Source organism: Clytia hemisphaerica, unplaced genomic scaffold (assembly GCF_902728285.1).
Source record: "Clytia hemisphaerica strain Z4C2 unplaced genomic scaffold, Clytia hemisphaerica genome assembly, whole genome shotgun sequence".
Lineage (NCBI taxonomy): Eukaryota > Metazoa > Cnidaria > Hydrozoa > Leptothecata > Clytiidae > Clytia > Clytia hemisphaerica.
The window spans coordinates 43,013-60,271 of NW_027103532.1; the positions used below are offsets into that span (position 1 = coordinate 43,013).

The following is a 17,259-nucleotide window of genomic DNA, read 5'->3' on the forward strand; positions in this document are numbered from 1 at the left end:
AAAGTTCGGTTCGCCGTCTCAAATACATATTTACGCTAATCAATACACTGCGCTTGCTAAGAATTCACCGGCCTTGAATCTAGAAATCACCAGAGTTAATTTTAGATTTGCCAGCCTACCAAAAACAAAGCAAAACCCCTGCGTTATGATCATACTTTTAGAAAGTAAAAAGAGTAAACGAATAGCTATATATATGGAATTTAAAAGAGAAAGCAAACATTTTTTACCAATTCTGGTTGTTCGTTTCAGAGTTGAAAACTTTCAAACTTGCCAACATCTTCTTTTCTTCTATATCTATCTTTAATTTTGACCTTATCTAACAAACACCTTAATAAGTAAGATTTTTTATTCAGGTCAAAGATTTGAGAGCGAGTATCATTGTTGATGTTATTTTTATTGATAGTTATCCAATGAAAATCTATAAACTTTTGACTAGTATTTTTACAAGTTTCTTGTCAGCCATGTCTAACTCGTTTGACATGTTTAACTCGTTTGACTCGATTTTCATTGCAAACTCTTCAAAGATGTGAAAATAAATGGTATCGACTCTCAGCTGAGTAAATTATAAACGTCACACTTTGTTCTCTGGCTGAATTTCTGGGGGTATTGTTTTCACTTTCCAAAGAAATATTTTTTTCATATGCTATGGACCTAATGACAAATTTTCGCCAAAATAAGGTTAAAACTCAGTGAAGTATAAGCCCAAAGGGCTAGAGGCGAATTTCCTTGGTAGGATTTGATCCTAACAAAGTTGCGCGGCATAGTGCAGCTCGCCTGGTTTTTACACAAATGCCAGATTGAAACTAAAATTTACTGCTAAATTTCGAAAAAATATCACTTGAAAGCAAAGGAATCGCTAGATTCAAGCCGTCCTCAAAAATACGGGCATGTTTTAAGGCTTCACTTTTTCTTGCGTGAGAAAGGTTAGAGATTCGCTTCTAGCCCTTCGGGCTTATACTTCATTGTCAAAATTCAGGGTAGCCTGGAGACATTAAAAATGGTCAGATTTAACTCAATCTTGACACGTTTTTTATTTTGGCGAATATATTGGTGCATTTGTTTCGTTTTGATTTAATTATTTGCATCCTTGGAAGAGCTTTTCACTACTACTACAACTGAACATCCAAATATCTATTCTCAACGCGGGGCGCATCATCGGCTACCCTACCGGGTCTGTGGGAAGGGGGTGTACTGTGTGTAAAATTTCAATTTGGTCACGTGCGTGATCGGTAAATACCGGTCAGTATTTTACTCAAAATGCTCATTTTCAGCATTTCCAGTCCGATTTGGAAAAGTTTTTCGCCAAAAGGAGGTTAAAACTTTGTGGCAGCCTGGAAACCTAAAATTGTTCGAATTTGGAAAAAAATTGACACTCTCATTCTTTGGATGAATATTTTATTGTGCTTTTTTCAGAATTTTGATTTTTTGGTCTGGTGAGAGTTTCTCATTGCCGCTACAGTTGATTTTCAGAGCAGTTCGTAAATTCATTTCGTGATTGTAAACAAATTTTATTGTTTTCTTATGACATATTTAGATTTAAAGGTACACATCCATTGAGTTTAAAGTCAGAAGGGCTAGAGTTCAATCTCTAACCTTTCTCAGGCAAGAAAAGGTGAAGCCTTAAAAAATGCGCCGCATTTTTGACGACAGATTGAATCTAGCAATTCCTTTGTTCACAATTGATATTTTTTTCGAAATTTAGCGGTAAATTTTAGTTTCAATCTGTCATTTGTGTAAAAACCAGGCGAGCCGCTCAAGGCCGCGTAGGATTTGTTGGCTTCAAGTCCTACCAAGGAGATTGACTTCTAGCCCTTCGGGCTTATACTTCATTATACACATCTCCATAGTAGAATCAAATCATTTTATTTCTTCTAAATGTGGTCGCCACTATTTGATTGTTTTAAATTATCTTCGTTAAAGATTCTAATCAATTCAGTGGTGATATATTCCAGTAGCGTAGACAAGGGGGGGGGGCGCAGAATTTGTGTGGGAGAGCGCGCAGAATTTGTGTGGGAGAGCAAAGACTTATAACCAAAACAAGACGTCTAACCATTGTTTCACCTTAGTTAGATCTCATCAGATAGCGTGTTATTGTTCTTCTAATACAATAAACTATATCTACAGGGTTTCCGCATAATTAGTGAACGAAAACAATCAATTTTGCCGCGTCAGCAATAAAAACAATTGTTTTGCCGAGTCAGCAAAAAATAATCAATATTACTAATTTCTCAGAATTTTCGTCGAAATTTTCAAAATGGCTGAAGCAGAAAAATTCGAAAAACTTTGATTAGAAAATTAGAAACTCTGACTTCGTTCTAATCTAAATGAATGTGAAAATGTTTCACTGGCAATCAAATCATCTTCGTAACAGAAAGATACAAATTGAAGTTTTATGATATGGGCTCCTCTCCTCAAGTGCTAAAGGAAACCCGACAGCCTGATATATCAACATCAAAACTGCCTTCTATATTCATATCTAACAGTTGATCGTCAACAACTATTGGAAACCAGAAAGATGTACTCAAAGATGATCAAATGATGAGCTTCAAAGACTTTAGGACACTTTTAAACTTTTGAGGACGACCTGGCCTACAGTACCAAAAGACAGATGAGTTAAAGCGAGTTAAAGAACTAATATGTTGTGAATGTTTATCATTATGGCTGATCACTTTTCTACTTAACTTTGGTGTTTGCAAAACTTGCAGATATATGAAACTCTAAAAAGGCTGATTCCATAAATGGTGGAATGATTAACCCAATCTTATAATTCATACTCTTGACATTCAATTAAATTGATTGGAAACTTGAGAATATTTTTGGTATTTTGAATGACATAGTACATATATACAAGATGTTGATTGACTATTTTAATATACCTTATATGTGTTAATATCGATATTGAAATGAAGAAATAATAATCATGGAAGTAGACACTCAACTAGAGGGTATCGTGATATTTTACGATGGACTTGAATGACATACAAACATTTTTTAAACTCTATTTTACTAAAACTATATCTACGATATAAAACTGTACTTTTGGATACGTAATAAACTTCCCCTCCCCCGCTAATAAATAAATTCTCCTATCTGGCTTATTCCAAACCCCCATTTATTTAGGTACCCAAGAGTAGTTAGAGCCTTTTATGGACCTTATTTTATTAAAAGTTTTAAATTTTTCTTTTAAACAAAGATACTCCCAGTGTATAAGTTTTTTTTATTCTAAAAATTTTTGTTAATCATATTGTTTTGAAAAGATAGAATCAATGTTTGGGTCAAAGACTAATAATTGATTTGAAAAATTAAACAATTTTTTTTCACTCAATTTTCAATATTTTGATCCAAACTTTTGAGGAGATTCTGACATAAAATTTTAACAAGTCTCCTGTTATTTTTAATGCCTGTTTGATCATTTCACTTTTTTATGACACCTTTTGATAAAAATTACAGTACCATAAAAATGTGAAAAATTTAATGAAAAATGATGGGATTGTTTTGACTCATCACTTCCTATTTAGAAAATAAGTACCTTTAAGGGAACTAATTTTGGGAATTTAGGCGAAATTCGCCAAAGTTCGTTCCTGCCAAAATTAAATATTTTGCTCACTCGCCAAAATAAGTTCCCGCCAAAATTAAATTTTTTTTTAGTTTCCTTGCCTAAATAACCCTGAAATTCATCAAAATTGCTCAAAAAGTAAGGCAAAATAGAAGAGATTTACGCTGTCATTCGCCAAAATTAAAAAAATTCACTATTCGCCAAAATAAGTTCCGACCAAAATTAAAAAAATTTAGGATATTTGCTGCCTGCCAAAATTAGTTCCCACCAGAAAAGGTTCCCTCAAGGTATTTGAAAATTTTCAGAATTTGTCAACCATTTCCAATCAAGACCAAAATCACAAAAATACTTGTAATTTTTGTTAACAACTATCAGTCTCGAGATTTGTAAAAAAAATGTCTGTACACAAATGAACAAAGTAACTCATGCATGTAACATATCTTTAACCAGGACCCTAGTTAACTGGCATAACACAATCTAATCAAAAAATACAAAATTATTAATTTATTGTTTGGTAATACTGAGAAACAAACAAAAAACAATTTTCAAATACACAATACAATAATAGACAAAAATAGGCAATTCTTTTGAAAATAGATGACCTGATTTAATTTTTTCTGAGGATTAATTGACGATTGAAAATGATACTTAGATGACAAAGTATAGACAATAAGTCCCTTACGCTACATTAAAATAGTTACACAAACAAATAATTTTGGTATTAACAGTCAGAGCATTTCACAATATTAAGAACTACCTCCAAAATTACCTCTCAAAATTAATTTCATTATGATGACTGACTGATTAATTTATATAGTTTGCTTCTGTTTGCTTTCTATAATTTGTTAAAATTACCTAGCCAAAGAATTCATCTATATAAATTTGTTCAAGATTATCTACAAGCAATACTTTTTTCATTTGCCAGAAACCAGTCTTGCCAAATTAAAAATCTGGCACACTGTTTTAAAAGTAATATCCAAGCTTTCAATACTCTTTCCATTTTTAGCCATGAATGTACGTTATTTTTGTAAATCTCAGATTCTGTACATGAGATGGCAGATGGCGCTTATTTAGTCAATGACCCAGGCATAATCAATTGTTTATTTGAGTCCACTTTCTACAAATGACATACATCACAATTTCACGGTTGGGGTACCAAATATTTTCATATATATACTGATGCAATAACCCTCACAATTTCAGTTTGTAGCCTGCTGTGAGCTAGTCTCTAGTACATTATCCAAATTTTAAGATATTCCAAATATTGTTAGTGTTCATAGCAATCTTTTCATCATCGCTGTTGATAATTCTAATCTACCAGGTCTACCAGCCAAGCCACATATATCAAGATATCCAAAGAATCCATCCAGTGACAAATTGATTCGGTGTTATAATAAAATAGCCAGAAAATTAAAGTTATGATTCAAAAACCATCATTGCGACAAAATATTTTTCAGCATTGGGTGTTAGATGTATATATTTCAATTCTAATCACAATACATCTTGTTTGTTGAAGATATCCTTGATTTGAAGTCGCCCATCTGTTTTTGAAATGCCTTTTCAAGGAGCAGGATATATACAGAATTTATGGTTGATTATTTTGATGTTTTTTTAAATTATATATATTTTACACCTAAATAAATTGAAAAAAGTTATATCGAAATCAAATGAGCGATATTAAACCGAATACTTTTCATCTGAACAAACATAAAGCCAGGTAAACTAACTGAAAACCTTAATTTCCAACAAAACACAGTCTGACAGTTCACAAAAAATAGCCCAAAAAATTGAGCCAGGCCAGTCTGAAAAGAGCCAGGCCACAAAAAAGAATGGTATGGACTTAAAGTTTGGTCATATTACAATGCTAGAAAATTATTTTTAATCATCAAAAAATTCTCTAACATAGTATTTCAAAGCCATTCTTTGGGTCATTATAGCAAATACTCAGAAACCAGTCAGCCATCTTGTTTTTGCGAAATTCCTTCCTTCTGGCCAAAGTTCAAGGTTCAAAGAGCAGAAATGGAAAGAATAATTATTCTAAAATCAAACCAATCCAATTTGTTGACATATTTCATGATAATTAGACCATAATTAGCAAAATTACATGGACAAGTAGTTCCAAATTTGGTGGCCTTCGAGTTTTGGCGGCCATTTTTTTTAATCTTGTCGGCAACTAACGTGCGGATCAAAGGAAATTTATTTTTATTGTTCGAACAATGAGATAATTTTGCATAATTATGCGCTTAGACGTCTTGTTTTGGTTATAAGTCTTTGGGGAGAGCAGATTTTTATGACACAATAATTACCTTTTTATATTATGACTAGATAATTAAGTGTCATAAAAATCTGCTCTCCTACACAAATTTTGCGCCCGTCTTGTCTACGCTACTGTATTCTCAACGGTATAATTAGTTGGGATTTAAGATTTTATACCTCGACTTTAGTCTCAGCTTCAGGTTTAGCTAGAATCTGAGTCTTTGAGAATCTAAATTTTGTCGGTGTGTATGTATGTTCAAAGACTTTGGAATTTTTTTCGGTCTGCTTAGAGTTTCTCGCTGTATCGATTGTTTTGGTCTTAGTTAGAAAATACTGAACTCGAGTCCCAAATGGCATGCGTTAGACTTAAACTAAACCAAATTGAGAGTTTTCATTTTAGCGTTTTTAAACAAATTTTATTGATTTTTCATGGCTTCTTTACATTTAAAGTTACACACTTCCAAAGTAAAATTTAATCATTTTGTTTCTTCTTCTAAATCTGGTTGCCATCTGTCATTCGATTGTTCTAAATTATGTTCATTAAAGATTCTAATCAACTCTGTATAATCTTTGTTTGGATCTCTCAAATGATCTGGTGGATGACATTCCCGTCTCAAATCATAATATTTTTGCCGAGTATCACCCAACGATTCACCATTCCACGTGATAAAAAAGGCGCGTCGTGATTGGTCCGTTTGATTGACATCTGATTTATGAGGGACATGAGAATTGAACATGATGACAGTTCCGGCATCACAAATCATGTGTTTCCAATCCAACCCTCTCGCAACTTCCTCTGTAATATCACCATTGATATCCATTGGTAACCATGGTAATTCCCCCCAGTCTCCAGGAACCACTTGTAGACAACCATTCTCAATAGTCATTGGATCACAAGTGACCACAGCTGACATGTGGAAAAATTGACCAAAATAATTCCAAGAACCAACTCCATCTTGGTGCGGGTCATAACCAAAACCACCAGGGTATTTCATGTTAAGTTTTTCTTTGAAAAGTATTGCTTCCTCTCCTATTAAATCGGAAGCAGCTTGACCTAACTTGCCCTTAACATGTTTTTTTAAGTCAGCGTGGTGGTTGTAGAAGCCTTCTAATCTTGACAAACGCCTCACACCGCCTACTTCTTCAAAATAGGAAAACCAGTCATCGCTGATTGGCCAATTTTCAATTTCAGTGGCGATACGTTGAAAATCTTTCTTTTCTTCCGGCGTTAGAAGATCACGTAAAATGACGTAACTGTCACGTTGATACGCTTCCACTTGCTCGTCCGTTAATATTTGACGTTGATACGTAGACGAAAGTAAACGTACACCTAAAAATAAAACGTACTCTATTATGACGTTTACGTACATTACTGTAATTCTAGTAAATTTAAAGTTCCCCCATTGAGACCCATTTGGCTTTTTCCATAGTGTCCTCCGGGTCTCTCTCCCCCCCCCAAATTTTCCATTCCCCACCCCCTCAGTTTCCCACCCTACCTCCAAAAATTTTTCTGTCCCCCCCCCTCAAGCATAAAATTAAAAAGCTGTAATTTGATGAACTTAACGCTTATTGTTTTCGCTAAGGTAGTTCTAATTCAAGAATATATGGAAAGGATGGTTGTTTTTAAACCATAATATTAATAAAACTAAGCATTATGCTATATCATCTCATAAAACCAGATGTTTTTCAATTTTGAATAGATTTTGGTGAGTCCCCCCCCCCATGCCTAGAATGAAAATTTTCCATCCCCCCCCCATAGTTTCCTCCCCCCTGGCTTCAAAAAAAATTCTTTCCCCCTATACGTCCTTTTGACCTCAAAACCCATTCCCCTGAATCCAGGGGGGGGAGGACACTATGTTTTCCGTATCTAATTAAAACTCTGATTTCTGATTTCTCATTAAAGTTGTCCATAAAAGTTAATGTAGCCTAGAGAGTTTAACGAACAAGTTGTATCGAGTGCAAATGAGTAAATTTTTCAACAATGAAATCAAAAGAACCATTTTTACCAATAAATTTCGCTGTTCGACGCAGAGATGAAATCCTCAAACTCGCTAACATCTTGATACTTAATTATTCCACTCCCTTTTGGCTTCTACGTAAAATACAACATTTTGGCATTATTTCAATATGATATTTACACGTCTGATTTTTTTATAAGAACAAATTATATAAGATGCCAAAATGTTAAGAACATGCTAAGAACATTTTTAGGTTTAAAACTGAAAAAGTTAAGAACATCCAAAGGCTTAATAAATTTTGGATGTTCTCATAAAAAAAAACGTGTATTGCTCCTTTCCTCTTTGTTGATTTAGCATCATAATACACATCAGTGTGCAATGTGAAATTGTTCAATAGAAATCCTTTCATAAAATGGATTGATTTTCGGACCTTATAGGGTTACACATATTATACGTAAGGTCATTGATAAGGTCATGTAGAATACAACAATGTGAAAATGAATTTATAACATGTTTGGAACAGTAGCGTGGTGGGTGGACTAAAATTCGGGCAAACTGAAACAAGTTTAGAAGATTTTGATTTTGGCGCCCCTTATAAAATTAAATATTTTTTTTTAAATAACGGGAGCAAAGCGAGCACGAAAAATTTTGGGTGTATTTTTTCTCAATCTGGCCAAAAGCTGCCATATCTAAAGTGTAAAAGAGGAAAGGGGTGCCGAAATTAGTAATTAGAGGCGTCTTTTTGCACCCTTTGTATTTCGGCACCCGTTTGAAAAACCTCCGCTGCCCCCCCCCCCTGCCACCACGCTACTGGTTTGGAGCATGTAATCACGACTTCAAAGCTATGCAGGTTCTTTATAAGCATAAAGTTTAATAATAAGCATAACTTAAATAAGTTTACTATAAGACTGGTGAAAAAATAAGCATATCATAAACATAATTTGAGTTTGATTCCAAAATATAGCATAAGCATAACTGAGCTTGTCTTCCAAAAAGAATATGCTTTGAAAAAAAAATGTATTCCTGAATTTTAGTAAACTATAAGAAAGAATCGAATTTTGTGGTGTTAAGGTTTATTTGCTTTAGGCTTTAAGTTTTGATTTGATTCTTAAGTACCTCTTGAAACCCAAGGAAAGTATATGTAGCGCACGAATCTTTTTTAAAGCATGCTAACCATGATCGCATTCGCGTTGCCATGGTCGCAACCACGTTGCCATGGTTGCAACCGCTTTGCGAATTATTGCAACACAGAACCCCAAATTCCCGCACAAGAGTCCTGCGTTAAAACTATATATTCAGGTGTTAAATCCATTGTTGTCAAAGTCCATAGATTAAAAACTCTTGATTGGGAAATAAAGCCACTTATTTCCCATCTAAAATTACAGATTTCGAAAAATATGCCACTTAAAAACAAAGAAAGGGCTAGATTTAATACATCATTCTAAATGTTGTGCAACTCTTAAGGGTTCATATTCTTGCTCGATAAAAGTTGAACCCTCCTTTCTAGCAATGGTTAAACTATTTTACAGCCAAGATTTTTATATTTCAACCCTTTTGAACATCTTCCTGTTTTTAACTATTGTCAAATAAAAGAGACTTCTGACTGAAAATATTTGGTCTCATCAGTATTTGGTCCTTTTCAGACCGGTCTGTAGAATACACGCCAAACCCCTGTTTGAACTCAGGAACTACTTGAGCTTTTGACTTGAAATTTTTACCAGCTGTTTAAACTAACCATATAAGACGTTGTGCAAAATTACAATTTGATCACACGAGTTGTTGGTATTTTACAGACCGGTCTGTATTTTACCCAAAATGCTCTCTTTCAGCATGTCACATCACACCACGACTTTAGGCGTACAAACTTTCGCGAGGACGAAAAATCGTGAAATTCACGACATTTACTTTGGCGAATTTAACGGAAAAATATTTTTCGCCAGCATAAACTTTCGCGAATCAAGACGTAAAATTGAGATTTTTCACATGAAAAAATGGTTTAGAGTGACAAATACTTATTGGATTAGTTTGAAACATTTGTTCTTTGACTTATTAGTCTTTTAGCAGGCTAAAAAGTGCCATAAAAGTTACATTTTATTCAAAGTTTAGAGTGTTACATAAAAATTCGCGAAAATGGCCCTTCCTAGAATTTTTAAAGACATTTACTTTCGCGAAAAGAGTCAAAATTTGCAAAAATCGCGAAAGTTTGTACACCAGTTTCTTGGAATGGATTTTCCCTGCTTGTAGGATGGGTTCTGTAAATCGACAACAAATCTACTTTTGAAATTAATTCTTACGAACCTATAATCGCTTAGTATTGTCAGCCAATTTTGATTTGTTTGACATGACATGTGACATTGTGATTTCCATTTTAGAAACTAGCATTGACGTGCATATACATGAAATCTTTCTTGCTAGTGTCAACATTTATCGAACAGCTCAGTAATGGTAATCTAATTCTTGATAAGTATTTTTTTTGAAACAGCAAGCATCAATAAACCGGTTTGACCTGACCTATAGTTATTTAGTTGTTGTCTATGTTTGAAGTCTACAAAGGGCCTATCACCATATCGCGTGCAAAATGTTTTGGAGTGTAGCTCTCTCTATCATCGTTCTCGAAAGGTACGATGGGGGTACGGGGATGTGGGGACCTCCATGGGTCCCAGGTAGGGTCGCAAAAACACCAAAAAATAGAAAAGTCAGTCCCTCGTAGGATTTTTGGGGGAGTTTGGAAAAATATGGAAAATTTTGAGAAAACTTTCAGTCCCATTCAGGGTCACTTTTTTCAAAAAACGAGTCCTAAGTAGGGTCAGTTTTTCGAACTTCAGTGGCACACCCCGTCGGTCGGCAAGGGTAGTACCCCCGAGTGGAAAATGTCTCATTTCAAATGATTCGGTGATCCGAGTGACATACGTTAATTTTGTCGTAGACTTATAACTTCAAGTCTTAAGGATAAACCACAAGATTTATGACCTTTAATAGTAAAAGGTAAAGGTAAAGACCGCCTAAAAGGAATGTATTTACAATAGAGACAGTCGAGTGATATCTTTCCAACTGTGCTTAAGTCATTAGCTCTAAAGCTATAAGATTTTATTTAATTTTAAAGTTTTGGATTTTAACAAAACTAATCTGCAGAAATTCACACTTTTTGCTCCCGAAGGGAACCTATGTTGTTTCACGAGGCCGTGCTGGGGATCGAGCTGGCGAAAAATTGTTCAAGAAAATAAACGGGACGATGTAACCTAGTGACTGCATCTACTAAAAGATTGCCGTGTGGTGAGCTTTTAAGCTAGCTCGACCGCGCGAACAGATATTTTGCGTTTTTGGCTCTCCAAAGTCATAGCTTGGAATACAACAACACCGCGTGAACAGAAATTTAGCATCTTTAGCGCTCCAAAGTCATAGCTTGGAATACAACAACAAAAAGCAACGAAGCAACTTGGGACCAGTTGGTTTCAGAAAGTAGAAGGTATAATAGTAAGTATAATACTATTTTATCAAAAGTAATGTTTCAGATAGGAAAAGTAATGTTTCAGATAGGATGTATGATTGAAAATTATTCTAAAGAATAAAAAAACTTTGCATACCACCATTAACGAATCTTCTGTTTATCTCCAGGCGATGTCAATTGAATTCAATTGATCCAAATTTTCGTAATTGAACTATCAAATTTTATCAAACAGAATCAAACTATAGGTGTTTGGTTACTACTGAACCTGATCGAAGACGACCCTGTCGAAGGAAAGAAATATTTCTATCCCCAGACAAACCAATTGCGCTGCCAGATAAGTGAACCACGCGGCTGGATAAGTGAACGTGTTGTTATGAGTTAACGCACCGTCGACTAAGTTCGATTGAAAGCGGGCAGAATACGGCGGATGGCCATCCATATGGTGAAATTGACGCCCATGTGTGATCGCCCAATTGTTTAAGTACGTCTTGCATGAAAAAATTTTATTTTCTCATTCTCAGCCTCAGCATGTTTCTTACATGTTTCTTAGTTTTTAGGCATTCTGAGCCTCATGTTTCTTAAAAGTGTGTTTCTTAAAAAAAAAGACCAAAACTTAGCTGAAAATTATATCATTGTCAAAATATAGTCTTGGAAATTATAAATTCATGTTTTGATATGTTTTTTATTTTTATTTTTGTTATTGTTCTTTCAAAGAAAATGCTTTTGAGAAGAAAGTCATTCTAAATATTTCCTGAAGATTATTCCAAGACCCTGCCTATAAAACATGAAAAGCTTTGTAATTTAAGCTTTATAAGGTATCTATTAAAGGGGGCATGTTTAGTGCAAGCTATGGCTGAGAAAAATTGAATACTTTGCAATATCACTGTATTTCTGACAAAAATAAACACGGCATTTCGCCTTTTCTGAATTTCAATCAATCACTGTCAAATGCCTGTCATCGGGAGCATCATAGCGAAAGCTACATGCTAGTTTTAAATATAGTATGTAAATAAATTAGTATTTTGTTAAAGAAACAACAAGTATCAGTAACCAGTTTGACCTGCCCTACAATAATATTATCGTATATTTTGGAAATCCACAAAGTATGGATTCTATCACAATATAATTATATTGTGTGCAAGAAGTTTGAAAGGGTAGTTATCTTCAGCAACATGGCATTAACAAGGACCTCATTTCAAATGTTAAGGTACTCTACCAAACATTTTTCACACAAAAAAATCGCTGCTCAAAACCGTTTAGCGATTCGTTTACTTTCGTCTACGTATCAACGTCAAATATTAACGGACGAGCAAGTGGAAGCGTATCAACGTAACAGTTACGTCGTTCTCAGAGATCTCCTTACGCCGGACGAAAAGAAATTATTTACGAGTGCCATTAACGAAATCGAAAAATGGCCGGTTAGTGACGACAAATGGTTTACGTATTACGAGACAAACAGTGGCAAAAGACGTCTGTCCCGCCTCGAAGCTCTTTACGAACACCATGCCGTAACGAAGAAAATGGTTGAAGGAAAGCTAGGCCAAGCTGCTTCAGATTTGCTTGGGGAAGATGCCGTTGTTCTCAAAGATAAAATCAATTTTAAGTATCCTGGGGGTATCGGATACAACGCACACCAGGATGGTCTTGGGTACGAAGATTTTGGACAATATTTTCATATGGCTGCTTTAGTGCCTGCAGATCCAATGACCTTGGAGAATGGTTGTTTGAAGATAGTTCCAGGGAAGTGGGGCAAATTGCCATTTTTACCGCTGGACGAAACTGGTGGTGATATCAAAGAAGAGATAGCGAAAAATTTTAAATGGGATCCAGTGATTTGTGATGCTGGAACTGTAGTTATGTTTAATTCTTATGTCCCTCATAAATCTGATGTCAATCAAACGAACCAATCACGACGCGCCCTTTACATCACGTGGAACGGTATTTCTCTAGGTGATAAGCGTGACGAATTTTATTCCGTGAGACGAAAACTGTACCCATCAGATCATTTGCGTGATCCTAATAAAGACTATTCAGAGGGAATTTTACTATATAAAGAACATATACTAGAGATGGCTAATTCTAGAATGCCAAAAATTGAACGCGAAAATTATTGACACTTTGTATGAAATTTCATTTTAATTTTATGTTATACAAACGTTCTTGCAAATTTATGCACTAACCTTATACAAATTTTTATCTTAATTTTTCCAAACATTTTTTCTCTGTTTTTTTTTCTATTTACAGGTCTTCCGGCTTGAGGGCTTGATAAAAGGAGCCAACAAGACCCGGGGGTCTCGCAAACCTAGTCCCCCGGTTTGCGAGGTGACGGGTATGTCCGAGCCGAAAATCGAAAATCGATTTTTGATGATTTTGGGACCCTTTGAGACTATTTCATAAATTTTGGTTTGATTTTCACCAAATTTTGGTCAAAATCTTTGGAAATCGTGACCCTTTGAGAGAGAAATTTTTGATTTTCGTGATTTTGGGACCCTTTCAGAGACTAACTTTTGAATTTGTACCCCTTTCAGAGACTTTTGAGGAATGAGAAAAGGTACCCTTATGGCTTGCACATACCCGGCACCCATTTTGCCTAAGTACCCCCCCCCCCCCCCCCCCCGGGCAAAAAGATCGACGTTTTCCACCATATTTTTCAAACGAGGAAAGTTTCTTGAAGGGCTAAAAGTACTTTTTAGGTCCCATTCTGAGTCAATTTGTAAACGGTTCCTAAAAAACTAACATTAAGGGATTTTAGTCCCAATTTGATCCTTTTTCAACCTCGATGTCATACCCCGTCGATCTGTGAGGATTCAACCCCAATTAATTTAAAATATTCGTTATTGGAAATAAGAAAGGTCTACAGTTTCAGATTTTTATTATTAATTTGCTTTAAGCATGTGTTCTTTTTTTTCCTACAGTGTGGAAACCATTAAAATCCAATAAAGGTATTTTCTCTGAATCGATTAGCACGTGATAGCAAAACAGAATGTACAATTAGGGCAAATTCTTGATATTCATGACGTAAACTTTTATACGGAATCACCCGGGAAACACCGGGTGTTTTCCATCAGTTTTAAATTGAAACAATGAAACTGGTGTAAAACGCCCGGTGTTTTTCGTGTGTTTCCGTATAAAAGATTACATCATTAATATCAAGAAATGACCTAATTATATTATATTTTATACTGTGAGTCATTTGCGAGACTGCAGCCACTGTGACTCTCTTGAATGTGATTGACTCTAGGTCAAGTTTTGTGAGCAGAAAAGTTGAAATAAAATATATTTTTAGATCTTAATTAAACAATTTTAAAGAGTTTTTAGTGGATTTAGTTTGAAAGCAGTAAAAAATCTGGCTGACAGATTCTAATTAACAATCCAAAAATGCAATTTCCACAAAAAATTTCGCCTCAAATTATTTTTGTACCGTGGAATTATCACTCTCTTTCGGAAAGAATTCGCCCTCTTAGCGCTTATGTTATACAGTCATCCTTGTTGGGGGCGGGCCTTTAAGGGTGGCACTTACCCATAAACTTCCCATTGTCTTAGTACCCTGATCAAACAGAGAAGGATCAATTTTAGGTTTCAAATTTCACATGCTTTGTAAAAATGAAAAGTACACGAGTGTGTTAACATTTCAGGTCAGATCAGGGCGAGCATTTTATTATATAATATCAACTATACCCCTTTCTCACAGACCCGGTGGGATTTTATCAGCTAGTCGGGGTGAACATAACGGACTAAAACTCGATGGAGATTGCATGGGATATTCCCATCTTATTTATGGCTGGAATTTGAATTCCATTATTTTAGACAGAAAGTTCAGTGGGATGGAAAAATAGCACAATATTTTGCAGTGGGGATTTGCTTATCTAATTATTTTCAGCGGTGACAAAAATTGGAGTATAATTTTCCACTATGGACGATATTTTGGCCAATTTCCCCAGTGGGAAGGGTTCCCAGCGGGTCTGAGAAGGGGGTGTTATCTTCAGATTTGCAACACCTAAAAAGCAAAAGTTTATTCTGCCCTATTATTCTAATAGAGAATGTACACATTGTCTAGAATCGAGGTTAATGCCTTCACAAAATGTCTTTGTTGAAAACTTATGTAGCAACGGCATGAAAGCCTCATCGAAATTGCTTTGGATTTTAACCGTCAAACTTAATTGTGATAAATTTAAGCTCGGGGGTGGGGGTACTTGGGTAAAAAATGGTACGGGGATGTGCCGCTGGCCAGTGTACCTTTTTCACATACATGAATTCCAGCTAGGTAGGGTCGCAAAAACACCAAAATAGAAAAATCAGTCCCTCGTAGGTTACCTTTTAGGGAAATTTAGAAAAAATATGCGTAATTATGAGAAAATTTTGGAAATTTAGTCCTATTCAGGGTCACTGTTTTTCAAAAAATAAGTCCCACGTAGGTTCCATTTTTCGAACTTCGTCGGCCGGCAAGGATAGTACTCCTCGCCCCAGGATTTAAGCGTATTCGTTACCTATATACCCGATATTGTATTTAAATTATGCAATAGCACAATTTTTTAGTGGTACGATATTATATTACAAATCAAAATAAAGATAGGTTTAAAAGTATACGACCTTTTTTTGCATTTCATGTTGTTTTATCCTTTCCAGATTATTTTGAAATCAAAAAAACGTTACAAGAAGGAAACAGTAAAATCTCTACAAAAGCCTCCAAAAGTAAATTCTACTAAACCAACATGGCCTTTCGAATGATCAGGTATTCCGCAAAATATTCTTTGAGCGACAAAAGTGCTTCATTGAACCATTTAGCGATTCGTTTACTTTCGTCTACGTATCAACGTCATATATTAACGGACGAGCAAGTGGAAGCGTATCAACGTGACAGTTACGTCATTTTACGCGATCTTCTTACGCCGGACGAGAAAAAATTATTTACGCGTACCATTGACGAGATCGAAAAATGGCCCGTTAGCGATGACAAATGGTTTACGTATTACGAAACAAACAGTGGCGTAAGACGCCTGTCCCGCCTCGAAGCTTTTTACGAACACCATGTCGTAACGAAGAAAATGGTGGAAGGAAAGTTAGGCCAAGCTGCTTCAGATTTGCTTGGGGAAGACGCTGTAGTTTTTAAAGATAAAATCAACTTCAAATATCCTGGAGGCATTGGCTACGATCCACACCAAGATGGAGTTAGTTATGTAGATTTTGGACCACAATTCTATATGTCTGCTTTGGTGCCCGCTGACCCAATGACTCTTGAAAATGGATGTTTGAAGATTGTCCCTGGGAAATGGGGTAGCTCACCATTTTTAGCTCAAGACGAACGGTGTGACATTAAGGAAGAGATAGCGAGAGATTTTAAATGGGATCCAGTGATTTGTGATGCTGGGACTGTAGTTATGTTTAATTCTCATGTCCCTCATAAATCAGATGTCAATCAAACAGGCCAATCAAGACGCGCCCTTTACATCACGTGGAATGGTATTTCATGGGGTGAAAAACGTGATGAATTTTATTCCGTGAGACGACGGTTGCTTCCTTCAGATCATTTGAGAGATCCTAATAAAGACTATTCGGAAGGAATTTCACTATATAGGGAACATATGATCGAAATGGGAAATGGTAGGATGCCGAAAGCAAATCGTGGAGATTATTGAAACACCTGTTAAGACTGTTTACTTAATTATTGATTTATCACTAGAAAATTAGGAAATATCATATTGCTCTTTCAAATTTACAGCTATTCAAAATTTAGAATAGTTAAACAGTAAATACAATTTTGTGTGATACGATGATTTAACGTTTGTCTTTATCAATTTTTCAAAAATTTAGTGTAAAATTAACAAACCATTTCCGCAGGTTATCAATTTAAACCACGTGTTTACTGCTATTAGCCATACTCTCGCATTTTTTTTGGTATTTTAGTTGTACTCTGGTAGATTACTGTATTTAGTCAAAATTTGGCCACATCATTCATTATTTAATGAAATAAAGGCATAATGGTCTCATTTTTACCATTCTTGAATTTTATCTGTAGTTAGTAGATTAATCGAACCTTCTGT

At 35.2% G+C, this 17,259-nt stretch overlaps 3 protein-coding genes across 3 annotated transcripts; 2 read left to right on the plus strand and 1 right to left on the minus strand.

Moving 5' to 3' along the window:
- Positions 1 to 6,185: 6,185 nt before the first annotated feature.
- Positions 6,186 to 7,897, minus strand: LOC136799705 (2-aminoethylphosphonate dioxygenase-like). Its single transcript, XM_067056417.1, has 2 exons — positions 7,819 to 7,897; positions 6,186 to 7,142 (listed from the first exon to the last, which is right to left on the minus strand). Exons 1-2 carry the CDS (start codon positions 7,868 to 7,870, stop codon positions 6,289 to 6,291), a joined length of 906 nt encoding a protein of 301 aa, XP_066912518.1. The 5' UTR covers positions 7,871 to 7,897; the 3' UTR covers positions 6,186 to 6,288.
- A 4,373-nt stretch (positions 7,898 to 12,270) lies between these two features.
- Positions 12,271 to 13,844, plus strand: LOC136799692 (2-aminoethylphosphonate dioxygenase-like). The gene has a single exon (XM_067056405.1). It carries the CDS (start codon positions 12,391 to 12,393, stop codon positions 13,330 to 13,332), a length of 942 nt encoding a protein of 313 aa, XP_066912506.1. The 5' UTR covers positions 12,271 to 12,390; the 3' UTR covers positions 13,333 to 13,844.
- Positions 13,845 to 15,930: 2,086 nt separating this feature from the next.
- LOC136799685 (2-aminoethylphosphonate dioxygenase-like) lies at positions 15,931 to 16,854 on the plus strand. The gene has a single exon (XM_067056398.1). The coding sequence runs from the start codon at positions 15,931 to 15,933 to the stop codon at positions 16,852 to 16,854; it is 924 nt and encodes a 307-aa protein (XP_066912499.1).
- Positions 16,855 to 17,259: the final 405 nt, after the last annotated feature.

What these genes read in the sequence shown, in the direction of transcription:
- LOC136799705 (XM_067056417.1), bottom strand. Translation starts at nt 7,870, where the DNA reads ATGTTAGCGAGTTTGAGGATTTCATCTCTGCGTCGAACAGCGAAATTT. An exon ending in TCGAACAGCGAAATTTATTG is followed by an intron (nt 7,143 to 7,818) that starts GTAAAAATGGTT and finishes TTTTATTTTTAG; the next exon opens with GTGTACGTTTACTTTCGTCT.
- LOC136799692 (XM_067056405.1), top strand. Translation starts at nt 12,391, where the DNA reads ATGGCATTAACAAGGACCTCATTTCAAATGTTAAGGTACTCTACCAAA.
- LOC136799685 (XM_067056398.1), top strand. Translation starts at nt 15,931, where the DNA reads ATGGCCTTTCGAATGATCAGGTATTCCGCAAAATATTCTTTGAGCGAC.